This window comes from Pleurodeles waltl, chromosome 2_2 (assembly GCF_031143425.1).
Source record: "Pleurodeles waltl isolate 20211129_DDA chromosome 2_2, aPleWal1.hap1.20221129, whole genome shotgun sequence".
NCBI classification, from domain to species: Eukaryota; Metazoa; Chordata; class Amphibia; order Caudata; family Salamandridae; genus Pleurodeles; species Pleurodeles waltl.
Genome location: NC_090439.1, coordinates 1,138,213,841 through 1,138,231,938, shown reverse-complemented (window position 1 = coordinate 1,138,231,938; position 18,098 = coordinate 1,138,213,841). Strand labels below are relative to the sequence as shown.

Genomic DNA, 18,098 nt, shown 5'->3' with positions numbered 1-18,098 from the left:
GACTCACTGTAGTGAATTACAACCTATACAACACACCTGACCACCTTAACCTTTAATTATTTCTAGTTTGCACCCAACCAGGATGCATTTCCAGCGTACTCTTTAACTCCTACTGTTAAACTTCCAACCGTGGTCCATGTTTGTATAAATTATTTCTATCTAGCTTGCCTTTCTCTCTCCCTCCTCTTTATCTTATATTCCGGCTTCCTACGTGTTCATTATTCAGGCCCAGGCTTCCACTACTTGCCTTAACCTTGTAACATGGCTACTTCTCGAACTTCCCATTGACCGTTTCGGTCTTTTCCAATCTTTTGCTCTCGAACCACGCTTTTATACATCCAAGATGGCCGCCACCCTGCCCGACATTCTATTCTCCAGTCCCTCTTCCATCTCCATTTTTACACGAAATCGGATTTAAACGAGTGTTATGGTCTCCTCCGACCAGTATACACTCCGACGTCTTGTTGCCATACTTTGCTACGCGTCTTGACAGGTATGCCTGCGCCCTTTTCCGTTAGTCTTCTCGCCCTCACTTCTTTACCCCTACTTAGTTTTATTTTAGTGGTACAATTATCAGTCTTCATCGTGTCTTTTTTTAGTTGTTAATCGTTTCACTTATTACGTTTTCAATTTCGTTCCTCTCACGTGTGTCTATGCTGGTTAGACATATGCACAATAGCGCTGTGGACACTACTTCGTCCCACGCTTTCTACTCGGCTTACGATCTCACTGTGTCCTCGCCCTCACCGCTAATATCCTAAACTTAGTTCTATTCTTAATGTGACAGCACTGGCTTCCATCGCGTATTTGTCAGCTTCATATCGTTTTTCTCATTACGGCCTGCGCTTTACGTTTTTCACAGCCATTTCCTCACACTGTTGAGACTAGTGTTTTTTAGCATTTTTGACACTATTTCATACCGCGCATTCTACACACCTTAAAGTCTCACTTAATCTCCCGTCTCCTAGGCGGCTACACCCTTCGTGATGTAACACAGCCTTGTACTCTAGGGCTTTTTGTAACGTTTGCTTCCCTATTCAAGCTTTGGTGCGCTTTTTATTCCGCGCACTTTTTATTATATTACTCTCTCCGACGTTAGTTTCCCCACATTTTGGTACGCGCAGGGCTAAGTTTTATGTTTGTCACCTAAGTTATTACTTACTACCGGTTTTTCCAGATTTACACACCTCTTTAGTCCTCTAATTGATAGGTCTTTAGTTATCACATCGCTACCAGCTTGCCTGCTTACAATTTTTGACGCATTATTTGTCTTGTATGACTTTAGTAGTCACACACTCCCTATAGCGTGGCTCCTGTTTTCAAATACAAATCTACGTTCCCTATTTTTCCTTCACCTATGATCTACTGGCTCAATTCTCTTTTCCTTTTTTCCTTTATCCGACGCCTACTTAGAGTACCACCACGGGCTTATCAGGGCCTGCTACACCTGCCTTTTCTTACGTGTCCATGACCCCACTCAGCCATACTTTTAATAGGCTCACTTTTAGAAGGTATGTATGTTGTGACTCATCTACTCACTTTTTATCTCTCTTTCCTTCGCTGCTGGCTATTCATTTTCATTATTACCTCTCTTCCCAGCTCTAATTGACCTTCCAATAGCCCATACATCTGATTACGGGGCACCCTCGTTGCTTACATTCGTTATATACCACTCTGGCCGGACGGCCCAGGTATGTTTTCATCTATACAGGCCCGCTTGTCGTTTCCTCTGTCCAACTTATTAATCTATCTTCTCTGACTTCTAAAAACTTTATGTTGGACTCTATCACACCTGCCTGGCAATTAGCTTTCTCTCAGCCCTTCGTAACTCTCATAGCCTCTTTTTGACACCATTTTAAGAAGGTTGTTACTTCTGTCAAACCACGTACTATGGGTGTTCACCTCCTATTACTTTAATTCTATAGTACACAGCACTCTATTTCGGTGACTCTCTTCTTTTCTCTCACACTTCACACTATGGGTTCTAATCACGAATGTTGTTTGCCGTGCTTTTTCAATGCTCACCTATTTACCTGTCTAGGCCCACAACTCACTCGCAAACCATTGGCTACTGGGATACACTTTTTGGAGTCTTTCCCACATGCTCATCTTTGAGCCCACTTTCGAATATTTACACTTGCTCATGTTCCTCTAAATATTCTTTGCTTTGATTATTATTTTGCAGCCTTGATAAAGTCACTTGTGTGACGAAACACGTGTTGGCTGTATCTCATTGATGGCACTCTGATTTCTAGCTTCTACAAATAAAGTCATCTTCTGCAAACCAGACCCGAGACTCCATTCAACTATTTCACTCCAACAACACACTACCAGGGCTACCTATCCCTGCAACACTATTGAACTTTACATTCTGTGTGCTGTGGCCTGCTTGCATAAATTTGTCCTGGGGTATTCTGTTACCCTTGTTTTTGTGCCTACTGGGTAGTAAGGCACTTGGCCAGGTTGCACCAGATTCCATGCTTACTTGGATACTTGTCTCAATACCATTGTTTTACTGCTTAGATGTGCGGCATCTTTTCACCCTTACTACCCACATGTGTTATTTACAAGTAATTATTTCTCCTTCACAGCCTCAAAGTTTGCTGATGAACTGACCCTCCAGCACTGCACCTCTTGTCAACTTTGCAGCAGCACCAACAGAAGAAGAAGTAGCAGATGAAGTTTTCTACCATATCAAGGAATGTGAGAAAAAGTTTCGTTTGGGAGGTTGGATCTGTATGTACATCACTGGATTTTTTGGGGGGGGGGTTGCAGAGGAACTTGAGCACTATATGGAGCTAGTTAATCCGTTCACACACAACTCAAATTTGTACACACATCAAATCATCTGCAGAACATCAAAATCATACAAGTGCACAGAGTGTGAAAAAATATTCACTCGGAGGGCAGTTCTATGCCAGCATCAGAAGATCCATACTCTTGAGAGACCATATCAGTGTACAGAATGTGACAAAAGCTTCATGCGAAACTCCTGTCTATATATACATCAAAGGATCCATACTGGGGAGAAACCGTACCAGTGTGCAGAATGTGGCAAAAGTTTCACTTGCAGTTCTGATCTGGTAAAGCATCAAAGAATCCATACTGGGGAGAAGCCGTACAAGTGTCATGAATGTGGAAAATGCTTCACTCAAAGGGCAACTTTCTTAAATCATCAGAAGATCCATACTGGGGAGAAACCGTACCAGTGTACAGAGTGTGAGAGAAGCTTCCCTATGAGATCTCATCTGGTGACCCATCAGAGAATCCATACTGGAGAGAAACCATACAGTTGTCGTGAATGTGGAAAAAGCTTTACCCAGATCTCAAATCTCTCCACACATCAGAAAATCCATACCGGGGAGAAACCTTACCAGTGTACAGAGTGTAAGAAAAGCTTCACTTGCAGGTCTGGTCTGATAAAGCATCACATAATCCATAATGGAGAGAAACCATACTCTTGTACAGAGTGCCATAAAAGTTTCAATCGGATGGCCGTTCTAGTAAATCATCAGCGACTCCATACTGGGGAGAAACCATATGAGTGTACAGAGTGCCATAAAAGGCTTGCCCAGTGGTCATCTCTAGTGAAACATCAGAGAATCCATACTGGGGAGAAACTGTACCAATGACCACAGTGCCATTATCACTTTACTCAAATTCAGATCTAGTGAATCATCAGAGAATCCATACTGGAGAGAAACTGTACTAATGTTTGGATTGTGGTAACAACTTTATGCAATTTTAGTAATGAGACACCATATAAAAGAGCATCTGTAGTTAACTTTAAAGCAGAACCTAACATAAAATGCCCTAACTGTAGGATGTATTTTACTCCTTGTGTGACGTGTATAAGTGGGCTGTCAAGATGGGCTCCGCACCTGGGTTTTCAAGTGGAGAATCACTGACTTTCTCTGTCATCAGTGGGTCCATGTTCCACTTCATATGAGTGGTCACTATTACCTCTATTGACGTGTGTTGTGCTTTGGTTGCCCATCTAGACGATTGATCCTGATCAAGATGTCTGCATTGCATCGCTACCAATCACATTCTGCTGACCATTTGGTGGCGTCCAAACTGACGCATTGTAGAAATGCGTAACAAGATGTGCCTGTACATGTTTTTTGGAAGGAAGATGGTACACGATAAATACTCTCTTCAGTGCTAGTAGTTTTTAGGTCTCGCCTATACAGCACATGCGCCGCCTCTTTGAGACATTTTGTTTACAGTTAGTGGGCTTACAGCCTGCTTGTTTTTCATTTGTTGTGCTGAATGCCACTTTTAAATCCTTACTTTTGTGGTCAGCATGTGCTGGATTGCCCTTTTTTGTGTGTTGTAACCTCCCACAGAGCACCTGTGCCCTTCCACTGTTTTATTTGTTTTATGGGCACTACTTTTTTCTTTTGTTTGCTTGGCCACCTTTGTGTTATGGCTTCCATTTATATCTTTACTAAAGGGCGGAAACATCCTGCATTGTATTTGTTTACCTTTTTAGTGATTTTTTCACTGCCCCTCGGTTATGTTTTTACCTTTATTCATTTATTTTTGTTATTACACAAAAAGCAAAGTCAGCAGAGGCGCCTTAGTTACCAGAACGGGTTGTTTTATAGTGAGAGCACTGCTTGTGGAGTATGTTTTGCTGAAAATTAGCTTGCTTTTGCTGCAGGGAAAGGGACTGATTGTATTTCTCATTACAAAGACAGCACAGTCACCCCTGCTAGTAGACTGAGCTGTTTTACAGCACTTCTGGATTTATTTATTTTTAGGAATATTTCATTTTAAATTAGTGCGCTTTTGCTAAAGGAAAAAAGGTCAGATTGTATTTGATATCCCAAAATCTTTTCAGGCTTTCCTTGATTTCTAACTATAACTTGTGCAGTCTGCATTTGCGACGCCGTGTTAATTCTCATCATAAAATGAATTCTGCAGGCATATTTTAGTATTTATGATGACTGGTGATTTTCCTTGCTTCATTAGTTAGTTTTTAGAAATGTTGTTATACCACACTTCTGAAGGTACTATACTCGGAAGATATTAAAATGAAAATCTATCACCCAAACAGATATGTTCAAAGATACTTTGTTTAAAACACAAATAAAGGCAGCATAGACGCCTTGAGAAATCGCATCACTTACAGCAGGAGCACACCAGCTTTAGAGTTTTTTTTTTTTTTTTAACAGGTGTAGGAAAGTACCCTCTTTTTGGCATGGTTAATCCTACTTTTTGCCTGCTGTCAGTGTGTTTTGACTGTGTTCACTGGGATCCTGCTAACCAGGGCCCCAGTGACTGTGTTCTCTCCCTCTAAATTTAGTTGCTTAAAACTTAGCACACCCCACAATTGGAATACTGGTTTCCTCATTCAAGTCCCTAGTATATGGTACCTAGATACCCCGGGCATTGGGGCACCAGGGGTTCCCCATGGGGTGCAGCATGTATTGTGCCACTCATGGGAGCCCACGCAAAATGTGTCTGCAGGCCTGCCATTGCATCCTGCATGAAAAGGTGCATGCACCCTTTCACCACAGGTCATTGCACCAGAGCACTGTAAGTTACCGCTATGGCAGGACCTCCTAGCCCAGATGGCAAGGTGCAGGTGTCTGTGTGTGAGGGCACCCCTGCATGGGCAGAGGTGCTCCTACGAACTCCAGCTCTATTTTCCTAGACTTCGTAAGTACGGGGAAGCCATTTCACCCGTGTACTGGACACTGGTCACTGTGTCCAGCTACATAATGGTAACTCCGAACCTGGGCATATTTGGTATCAAACATGTTGGAATCATATTCCAATACTGATGCCAGTATTGGTTGTATGATTCCATGCACTCTGGGGGCTCCTCAGAGGACCCCCAGCAATGCTCCTACCAGTCTTCTGGGGTTATCTGAGGAGCCTGTGCTGCTGCCATCCCACAGACAGGTTTCTGCCCTCCTGCTGCTTAGCCACCTCGAGCAGAGGAAGGCAGAACAAAGAATCTCCTTTGGGAGAGGGAGGCAACACCCTCTCCCTTTGGAAACAGGTGTTACATGGCTTGGGAGGGGTAGCCTCCCCAAGCCACCGGTATGCTTTGAAGGGCACATTTGGTGACAGCCTTACATAAACCGGTTTGCACCAGCCCAGCAACCCCAGGTCCCTGCTCTGGCACAAAACTGGACAATGGAAAGGGGAGTTACCACCTCCCTGTCCATCATCACCCCAGGGGTGGTGCCCAGAGCTCCTCCATGTGGCCACTTGATTATGCCATTTTGAATCCAAGGTGGGCAAAGGCCCCTGGGAGCATCTGAGTGGCCAGGTCAGGCAGGTGACGTCACAGCCACCTCCTGATAGGTGGTCACCCTGCTAGGTGACCAACCCCCCTTCTTAGGCTACATAGGGTCTCCCTCAAGGGTGCGTTTTCAGATTCAACATGCAAGATTCCAGCAGGACTCTTCTGCATTGTTTACTTCATTTTCTGACCACCAGGACTGCAACTGGACCCTCCAGGAACCGGCAATCTGCAACTCCAGTAACGACTCCGCTTTGCAACATTGTTTCTCTGGCTCCTACCAGCAACTGCAACATTTCCCTGGCTGTGCATCCTCTGAGGACGACGAGTCTTCAGCCTGCACATGAAGCAAGAAGAAATCTCCCTTGGAATGAAGGAGTCCCTCCCCTGCATCCGCAGGCACCAACGGCAACAACAACCGGCTGCGTGTATCCTCTCTACTCCAGAACTGCATGGATCCTGCATTACATGTGGTGGTCTGGAGTGGTCCCCCTGGTCCCCTCTACCAGCTGTCCAACTTGGGCGATGGTAAGGCCTTGCCTCTCCTTGCAGGACAGTACCCCTGTGCACTGCAACTCTTGCAGCTACGAAGGCTTGTTTGTTTCTCCTCCAAGGGATCTTCAGGTTACTTGTAGCCCCGGCCTCCAGCACTCTTCCCTGCGACGCACAGTCTCCTTCCTGCTGCTCCAGCGATGTGGGTCTTCTCTCCAGGTGTACTGAGTGGGCCTCACTGCGACCCCTGCGCCTGTTGCCTGTGAGTTGCCTTGAGGGGCTGCATCCTCATCTTCCAACTCTCATCGCTGCTGAGGGTCACCTTGGACTCCCCTCCTTGTGTTGAGCCCCCCTGGATCTTGCTGGTCCCCGGCAGCTCTGCAACTCTTCATCTGCGTCTTTTGCCTTTGCCAAGGCTTGTTGGTGGTTTTCCAACACAACTATCTGACTGCAACTCTTCTTCCATCATGGCACAGCTTGCATCACTTCTGGAACTCTGCTCCTGCTCCAGTGCTGCACAGCTGACTCCCTGTCCTCACTGTCGACCTGGTCCTACATCTCCCGAAGGGTGGGTAGTGGCTCCTGCCACAACTGCACACTCCAACTCGAACTGGACTTGGTCCCCTTCGTTTGCAGGTCCTCTTATGTCAGGATCCACCTTTAGTTTTGTCCAGGCTTGCGTTGGTCTTGCACAGTCCTTTTCCAAAGTTTATCTGTGGGCTTGGGGAAAACCAGGTGCTTACCTCTTCTCTCCTGGTCGCTGGGGGGCACCCTTGTACTTATGTTTTGGGGTTCCTAGTTCCTCCGGCTCCCCTCTACAGATTCCAGTTCCTTGGGTGGGGGACTTTCTTTCGCATTCCACTTAGGTAGTATGTGGTTTGGTCTCCCACTAGGGTCTTCACTATTTTCTATTGTTTTACTATTTGCTATTGCTTTCCATGCTAATCACTGACTTCTTATGTGTATATAATAGTGTGTTTACTCACCTCCTATTGGGGTATTGCCTATACAGTTTTTTAGTGTTTGTGTTACCATAATAAAGTACCTTTATTTTTGTAACACTGAGTGGTTCTTTCATGTGCGTAAGTGCTGTGTGACTGCAGTGGTATTGCATAAGCTTTGCATGTCTCCTAGATAAGTCATGGCTGCTCATCCACAGCTACCTCTAGAGAGCCTGGCTTACTGAACATTGTCTACACCTCACTAACAGGGGATACCTGGACCTGATATAATATGATACCATCATAGGTGCTCCCCCCTTAACAGGCCAGCTTCCTACAACAGGGATGACTGTCTTTGTAGCTCACTTCCTTTTGAACGTTGTAGTCCTTTAAAATTCACTCACTTGTTGTTAAGGAAAGCCAGACTGCTTACCAGACACAGCCATTGATTAGATATACCCCTCACATAGGGGACAACTCCAGCCTGGAGCACCCACAACACATGCACAAAGAGGTGTAATGAAGTGTGCTGAAGCTAGCCAAAAGGCTTGGTGTCATCTAAGGCTCCACTTTACCCTCCAGCTCCACTACTCCTAACCCACTGCATCAACAAAATGCCATGTTCCAGGAAGTGTAATCAGCAGATACTTCGTACATACATTTGTAAAGGGAGCCTACCTATAGGAAAGTACCACTGTTGGCATGGTTACCCCCCCCCACACCTTTTGCCTAGTGTTGATGCCAACTTTGATTGAAAGTGTGCTGGGATCCTGCTAACCAGGCCCCAGCACCAGTGTTCCTTCCCTAAAACTGTACCTTTCTTTCCCACAATTGGCACAGCCCTGGCACACAGTTAAGTCCCTTGTAAAAGGTGCCCATGGTACCAAGGGCCCTGTGGCCAGGGTAGGTCTCTAAGGGCTGAAGCATGTATTATGCCACTGAAGGGGACCGCTCACTAAGCACATGCACACTGCCTTGTAGCTTGTGTGTGTTGGTGGGGAGAAAAAAACAAAGTCGACATGACACCTCTCTCAGGGTGCCATGCCCACAAACCACTGCCTGTGGCATAGGTATGTTACCCCTCTAGCAGGCTCTACAGCCCTAAGTCAGGGTACACTATACCACAGGTGAGGGCATAGCTGCATGAGCAAAATGCCCCTACAGTGTCTAAGTCCATTCTTAGACATTTTAAGTGCAGTGTAGCCATACTGAATATATGGTCTGGGAGTTTGTTATCACGATCTCCACAGCACCATAATGGCTTCACTGAATACGAACTCTACAGCACCATAATGGCTTCACTGAATACTGGGAAGTTTGGTTTCAAACTTCTCAGCACAATAAACCCACACTGTTGCCAGTGTGGGATTTATTGAAAAATGCACACAGAGGGCATCTTAGAGATGACCTGTGTATGTTAGCTAACTGCTGGTGTAGGACTGATCGGTCTGTGCCAGCCTGCCACTTTCAGACAAGTTTCTGACCACATGGGGTGAGTGCCTTTGTGCACTCTGTGGTCTTAAACAAAGCCTGTCCTGGATGGAGGTGCTTCGCAACTCCTCTTGCAGGAACTGTAACACATAGCGGTGAGCTCAAGCCTCGGGTTACAGTGCCCCAGGGCACTCCAGCTAGTAGAGATGCCTGCCCCGGACAAAAGCCCCACTTTTGGCAGCAAGTCCAGCATGAAAATTAGGGAAAGCAGGGAGGAGTGACCACCCCAGCCAGGACCACCCCTAAGGTTTCCAGAGCTGAGGTGACCCCCTTCCTACAGAATCCTCCATCTTGGTTTGGAGGACAGGGACCAATAGAGATAGGAATGTGCCCCCCCCAAGAGGGCACCAGAGGGCTCAAGGAGGGTGTAGCCAACCTCGGGCAGTAGCCATTGGCTACTGCCCTCTGACCCCTAACACGCCCCTAAATCTAGGATTTAAGGGCCTCCCTGAACCCAGCTCATCATATTGCTGGCGACCTACAAGAAGAAGAACTGCTAAGCTGAAACTCCAGCAGAGAAGAAGGAAGATGACAGCTGCTTTGGCCCCAGCCCTACCGGCCTGTCTACTGCTTCAAAGAACCTGCAAAAAGACCAGCGACACGTCCAGCGGGCCCAGCGACCTGTGCCAACTCCAGAGGACTGCCCTGCACCCAAGAGGATCAACAACTCCTGAGGACAGCGGCTCTGTCTGAAGAAACCTTCAACTAAGGACTCCCACCTCAATCCAGATGCGGGAGTCTTGACCCCTGGGTACCCGACGCCCACGGCCCGAGTCCAGGTAGCCCACCCAGCAAGAGTGGGTCCCCAGGCGATTGCGAGCAAGAGCCCACCCTGGTTGACCTCTCCACCCCTCCTCGACGACGCCTGCAGAGGGAATCCGAGGACCCCTCTGACCACGAGCTCCAGACGAAGATATCCAATGCCTAAAGGACACACTGCACCCGCAGCCCCCAGGCCTTGGAGAAACCGACACCCGGTGCCTCATCATTCAGCAGGCGGCCCTGCTCCCTGTCTGACCGGTGGTGTGCCCGAGATACCCCCCGCCAGACCCCACCTGCAACCTCTGAGTGACCCCTGGGGTCTCCCCATAGGCCAGCATTGGAAACCCAATGTCCTGTTTGCACCCTGCACCCAGCCGCCCCTTTGTCGCTGATGGTGTGTGTTTGGTGCCTACTTGTGGCCCCTCCAGTGCTCCTCTAATCCCCCCTGCTCTGCCCTCTGAGTCGCGGGTACTTACCTGCTGGCTGACGGGATTCCGAGTACCCTCTGTCTCCATAGGAGCCCACGTTAAATTAGCTCAAATTTGACCTCTGCACCCGGCCGGCCCCGTGTTGCTAGGTGGTGGGTGTTTGGGGTTGTCTTGAACCCCAACCGGTGGACTTCCTAAAACCTGGAGACTGAGACTGAAAGTGTTGTACTTACCTGTAAACAAATCTAATTTTCCTTCCCCCATCCACCCCCCGTAACTGTTTGAAAAATGCAGTGTCCATTCTTAAAATAGCTTTTTACCAACAATTCAAAAACTGTATTACTTACCTATTTCAAACAAAGTACTGTTGATACTTGTGTGAAATACAAAACTTTTAAGGTACTTAACTGCAACTTGAATTTTGTGGTTCTTAAAATAAACTAAGAAAATATATTTTTTCAATATAAAAACCATTGGTCTGGGGTTAAGTCATTCAGTGTGTGCTTCTTCTATTTCCTGTGTGTGTACAACAAATGCTTTGCACTACCCTCTGATAAGCCTAACTGCTTGACCACACTACCACAAAAGAGAGCATTAGTATTATCTATTAAGCCTCTGGGGAGCCCCTGAACTCTGTGCACACTGTATCTCATTTTGATATAGTATATACAGAGCCAGTTTCCTACACCACCCTACTGTTGCAACAGCGTTCTCATCTCCCACCCTTCAGCCATTTAAATACAGGCAATTTAATTTCACTGCAAATCTGTTATCACTTTCATCTAGTGCCAGTTCAAGCCAGTCGCATCTCATTGGATCCAATACTACTTTGTAAATGGACTTCCATTTCCTGGGTTTGTGTGATCGATTTGTGAACAGCTTGTTGGAGATTTTGGTTAGGGATGTTAATAAGAGCAAAATCGGATCAGTTCTGAAAAATTGGAAAAAAAGTGCCAGGCATGTCATACAAGGCCCACCTCTGTGATCCTGAACACATCTCTGTTTTGACTAGTGTCCCGTTTTGCAAACAAATAGGAGTAATAAAAACAGATACAATTTAACTAGGCTTCACAGATTGACAACAACATACAATGCGGTATATAGGTCCTGTGGTAAACCGGCACTTTGTTGTAGTCCGCCCACAACCCACACACACATTTTGCCTGGTTTCTGAATGCAACCTGGAGTGGTGTGCACTGGGATCCTGCTAACCAGGTTCCCAGTGCCAGTGTGCTTTCCCTAAAACATTGTAAGTTAATTGGATATACCTTTAGCTACCACTAGTCCCTAGTAAAAGGTACTTAGGTACCTAGGGCATGGGGTACTAAGGGTAGGCCCCTCAGGGCAGCAGCACTGATTGTTCCACCCTTTAGGGCCATGCATCCAGATGCACCCAGCACTGCCATTGCAAACTGAGTGTCCTGGTGAAAACCTAAAACACAAACTCGACATGGCACACTATCTGTGTGCCCTGTCCACCATACACTGCATTTATTATGGGTAAGTCACCCTCTAGCAAGAGAACTGTGGACATGCGGCATCAAGAAAAGGTGCCAAACCCTGCCTGGTGCACCCAAGTCCCGACAATCGCCACTGTGGAGGAGCTGAACATTGGACTGACCTCAAGAAACCCAAAGGACCTCCATGCTTCAACAATCGCCCAAGATCTCCCTTCTGAGTGGAGGTACCACTCTGCAAACCAACAAAGACCAACAAGCCAGTGAGGGTCACTTCACTGACCGGCTGATATCTCCCAAACCGTAAGTCGCAGCCGGACCCGACGACCACCAGGACAAAAGCTGCAAGAGTGCCAAGTTTGGTGGCACTGAGCCATCCAGTGGCCAAGTCGTGCCAATACCCCAGGTACTGGTCAGTGGATATTGGACACCAAAAAAACCAGCTCCCCCAGACCTGAAAAAGGACCAGGAGGAAGCCCCAGTTGAGGGACTTCAGGAATACCCCAGATCTCCCGCCAGAGTGCCCCGTTGTCCTGCAAGCCCCCCTCCAATAGACTCACCTCCAGCTCCAAGGTACTCCATTGCGCACAGCTCCTGGATCAGCAACTCGCCCTGTACCCGGCGACCCAGCGCCCTGCATTAAGGAACCAGCTATGCCCACAGGATCCTACACCCCTTGCGACCTCGACACCCCAAGGGCATCCCAAGGCACCACCTTTAAATCTGCAGGCATCACCCTTAACCAAGTGATCCCCCTAAGTGGCCTTGTACGTGCTCCAAGAGACTTTCCAATGCTGCTCCCGCCGGAACCGGCACCCACCCAAGCCTCTCCAGCTGGCACAGTGTGCCCACCGATGGCCTCGACCAACCTGCAAAAGGGGAACCTGGTAACATAACTGTGTGATTTTATATGCATTTTTAAAAGTGACTGCCTATTGATTCCTATGGCGCGTAATTACACACAGAAAGACTGCATTTAAAACAACTTAAAAAATTAATATCTTCAAAAGTACTTAACCAATTTTGATAATCTTGGCCTCAGAATTTATATAAAAATCTGAAGTGTTTTTATAAATTGATCTTGAGTTTTTCCTTTGAGTGTGTGAGTTGCATGATTGACACTGTAAGTACAACAAATGCTTTGCACTTCTCCAAGAATAGCCTAACTGCTCGACCAAGCTACCTAAAAAATTAGAGCATTAGGTGATCTAGTTTTTGCCTCTGAAAACCAACGTGTGGTTGCCTGAACCCCCCCCCTACGCAGTGTGCCCAGTTTGTACACTAAATAGATGGCCAGTCTCCTACAGCTCAGTCACCCATTTTATATAAAAATATCTTGGTACTTTTAGTAACCCACAAAGCGTCTAGATTTCATTGTGCACTTGATATTGATGGACAATAATTAATTTTTATCCAATGCTTCATAACACAATTTTACATTTTCCACATACAGTATACAAAAAGCTATACTAGTACACAATCGACCACAAAATTCCAATGCACTTGACTCCATAACACATAACTTCACTCCAAAACACAATTACACTCCACTCTATATAAATCCACTCAAATCCATGCCACATATATCCACCCCACTCAACACAACACAATCCCATGCCACACTTTTCAGTACCACATAAGTCTACTCTACCCCACATAATTCCATTCCACACTGTGCTACATAATTCTATGTGACACTGCATAATTCAACATCTCACAAATTCCACTCCACACACTGGCACTCCATCACACAATTGCACTCCATACCATGCAATTCCATGTCTCACAATTCCACACCACACATATGTTACACCACACAATTCCAAACCACTCCATACAGACATGCCACATAATTCCACACCACATAACTCCACAGCACATAAATACACTGTACTCTACATAATTCCACTCAAATCCATTACACATATTTCCACCCCACTCAGTCCACGCAATTCCATCCCTTACAGTTCAGTGCCACATATGTCTACTCCACCCACATAATTCCATTCCACACTGTGCCACATAATTATACGTGACACTGTATAATTCCACATTTCACAAATTCCACTCCACACAATGGCACTCCACACCATGCAATTCCCCCTCTCACAAATTCCACTCTATGCCAAATAATTCCACTCCACACTACATAATTCCACTCCACAGCATGTGATTACATGCCACATAATTCCACTACATGCAACATAATTCTATTCCACTACACGCAAATCCACTCTGCGCCACATGATTCTGCTCTGCGCCACTCGATTCAACTCCACACCACCTAATTCCACTACATGCTTCATAATTCAACTCAACCCAACAAAACTCCACGTTTCACAAATCCACATTTCACAACTGCATACCATGGCACACAATTCCAGTGCACTGCGCCTAATTTCACTCCATTCCACATAATTCCACTCAATGTCACATAATTCCATTCTATTAAATTCCACTCTACATAATTCCACTTAAAACAACTCCACATAATTCCACTCCAATCAGTGCAACACTATTCCATGGCACACAATTCCAAGCCCTGTCACACAATTTCATGCCACACAATTCCACCCATGCCACATAATTCCATTCAACAACCACATATTCGCACACCACATCACATAATTACTCACACCACATAATTCAGCTCCACGCAATGACCTTACATGTCACACAATTGTACTCCATGCCACACAATTCCACTCCATGTTATGCAATTGCACGTCTGACAATTCCACTCCACACAATTCCATACTGAATAATTCCATGACGCATAATTCCATGGCACGTAATTTAACGCCACATAAGTCCACTCCACAACACATAATTCCATTCTACTACACATACATTCACTCTACGCAATTCCACTCTGCACCAGACAATTCAACTCTGCGCCACACAATTCCACTTTACACCACATATTTCAAATCCACGCTACATAATTCCACTTCACACCACATAATTCCCCTCCAATCAGTGTAACACAAATCCATGCCACACTATTCCACAACAGAATTCCACTACACACCACATACTTCAATGCCACCTGATTCCACAACACGATACATAGTTCCAACACCACATAAGTCAACTCCACACATTTACACGCTACACAATTGTCCTCCATGCCAGACAATTGCACTTTACGGCACACACTTCCACATCTCACATTTCAACTCCATAGAATTTGGTGTCGCATAATTTCAATCCACGGCATGCAAACATAACACATAATTGCATTCCACACAGTTGCACTCCATTCCACAGAATTTCACTCCATGTCACATAGGCCCTCATTCTGACCTTGGCGGGCGGCGGAGGCCGCCCGCCAAAGTCCCGCCGTCAGGTTACCGTTCCGCGGTCGAAAGACCGCGGCGGTAATTCTGACTTTCCCGCTGGGCTGGCGGGCGGTCGCCTTCAGACCGCCAGCCAGCCCAGCGGGAAAGAGGCTTCCACGATGAAGCCGGCTCGGAATCGAGCCGGCGGAGTGGAAGCTGTGCGACGGGTGCAGTTGCACCCGTCGCGTATTTCACTGTCTGCGCAGCAGACAGTGAAATACATGTAGGGGCCCTCTTACGGGGGCCCCTGCAGTGCCCATGCCAGTGGCATGGGCACTGCAGGGGCCCCCAGGGGCCCCGCGACCCCCCCTACCGCCATCCGGATCTCGGCGGTCCGACCGCCGGGATCTGGATGGCGGTAGGGGGGGTCGGAATCCCCGCGGCGGTGCAGCAAGCTGCGCCGCCGCGGAGGATTCAATGGGGTGGCGGTACACTGGCGGGACCCCGCCAGTGGTGCCGGTCCGACCGCGGCTTTACCGCCGCGGTCGGAATCCCCATTGGAGCACCGCCGGCCTGTCGGCGGTGCTCCCGCGGTCCTCCGCCCTGGCGGTCAAAGACCGCCAGGGTCAGAATGACCACCATAGTGTTATGTCTCACAGTACACCATGCCATAAAATTTCATGCTACATAATTTCACTACTACGTAAATCCACCCCACATAACTCCACACAATGGCACATGATTCCAATCCAATCAGTGCCACAGAATATCATGCTACACAATTCCATGCACCACAGTTCCAGTACATTGTTCATAATTCCAGTCCACGCAGTGCTTCATACACACCATGCCACAAAATTTCACTTTGTGCTACAAAATTCCACTCTGTGTCACATTATTCCTCTGCACCCCTCATGATTACACTCAGTCCATGCCACATAATTAAACTCTACTCAGACCAACACGATTCTGCGCCACAGAACTCCATGCCTCATAATTACACACCACGCCACATAATTACACTCCACACAATTGCACTCCACACAACTGCACCCCATGTCACACAATTGCACTCTACGCAACACTATTGCGTTCCACTCTACACAGTTGCACTCCATGCCACACAATTCATTGCAACACAGTTTCACTCCACATAATTCCACTGCACGTAGTTCCACTTTAGATAATTCCATTCCACTCCATGTCACATAATTTGACTCCACATAAATCCACTCCACCCCACATATTTACACTCCACTCGAAACACAAATCCACACCACACAATTCTACACCACGCCGCATAATTCCACTCCACGCCACATAATTCCATCCACAACACAATTCCACACATGACACCTAATTCCACTCCACACAACATAATTTATCTACACACAATTACATTCCTCTTGCCTTTGACTACAAACCTCTAGGCTCTGTACGCTATACCACTCCACACCACTCTATTATAACATGCAACAATGCACTCTATTTCACTGCACTCCAATCTGCAGCACTCTACTCTATGCCATTCCACTACATGCCACTACACTCAACGCCACTGCACTTAGTGCCACTACATTCCATGCCACTGGACTCTATGCCGCTATACTCTTTGCCACTCCACTCTGCCCCACAGCTTTCTACTTCATTAAACTCTACATAACACTGCACTACTGCACTAGATGCCACTACACCACTATAATCCACTTTGCACCACTGTACTCTATGCCAGCGCACTCTGCGCCAATCTACTCTACACCACTGCACTCAACAGCACTCTCCTCTGCACCACTCCACACTGCTCTACACACTGCGCTGTACTCTACTCTGCTCTAGTATATGCCACTACACTCTGCACCGCTCTACTCTGCCCCAATCTATTCCAAGCCACTGCACGCTACTCTGCACCACTCCAGGCTATGCCCCACCAAGCCACTCTGTACCACTCTACTCTACGGCACTCCTCAGATTTTAATTCTTAACTCACACCATCACTCATGCCTTAATAAATAATAAAACAGTAATGGCTGTTTCATAGCAGTTCATAATAAATTGTTAAACATACTGTTCATCCACAGTGCTGTATACCACAGCTAAAACAGACTAAACAAACTGCTCTCTCAGAGGCGAGAGCTGTCGGCTTTGCCAATGCTTGTTTGACTGGATATCCCTGCAGTGCCACAAGGAAGAGATGTTGACCCATGACTTAGAAGTTGTATTCTGGGGTTAAGCTAGAAACAACACTGTGCCCTGCCTGGAAGATGAAGTATTGGGGCTGCCAATGAGGAGAGACCTGCTGTATCCTGGAGAGGATGCTATACCCAGTCCACACGACAGTCTCTTCACCAGATCAGTGATTTGCTGAACTCTTGCATGACAGTACCGCGTGATGAGCCTAAACCACCCATTGACCCGGCTAACTTTGTGGAAGCATGTATCACCCCATTTTCAGTCCACAAGAAATATGTGTTTTTCCCATTCATCCTGTAGTCTTTTTGGAGTGTTCATTTTGCTAGAAATGTTCAGCCTAAGGATAAAACTGCTTGAATCATCACTCTGTAATAGACAGCCTTAGAGATAACTATAGACAACCGTATAAATAATGAGATTTAAAGTTCCGGCCAGTGTTAAAGTAGTTCTCCCACCCACTTCTGCTGGAAGCCAGCTGGTACACTGTGTACCTCAGGTCCCCTTTGCTGCTAAACCGGAGGTCTCCCACCTTTTTTGTAGCGAGAGCTACTTCTGATCAGTGAAAATCATTGTAAGCTACTGAAAGTTAAACAACTCACGCATTATTTCCAGACACCACCACGGCAAACTTCCTTGACATTAAGCCTAATGTTCATAGAGCCAGATGCTATGATTTGAACAAAATACTTTGACTAGAGGCACTATGACAGGGCTGCCACGTGTGTCAGTGAGAACGTGGTCTTGGGGATGTATGAACATGTGTGCATATGAATGGGATATTTCTGTATGGGTAACTG

The 18,098-nt window shown here is 46.7% G+C and overlaps 1 protein-coding gene across 1 annotated transcript; it reads left to right on the top strand.

Moving 5' to 3' along the window:
• Positions 1-2,789: 2,789 nt before the first annotated feature.
• Positions 2,790-3,632, top strand: LOC138278751 (zinc finger protein 436-like). The gene has a single exon (XM_069219303.1). The coding sequence runs from the start codon at positions 2,793-2,795 to the stop codon at positions 3,630-3,632; it is 840 nt and encodes a 279-aa protein (XP_069075404.1). The 5' UTR covers positions 2,790-2,792.
• Positions 3,633-18,098: the final 14,466 nt, after the last annotated feature.

Excerpts from the sequence above, each read along its gene's own strand:
- LOC138278751 (XM_069219303.1), top strand. The coding sequence starts at position 2,793 with ATGGAGCTAGTTAATCCGTTCACACACAACTCAAATTTGTACACACAT.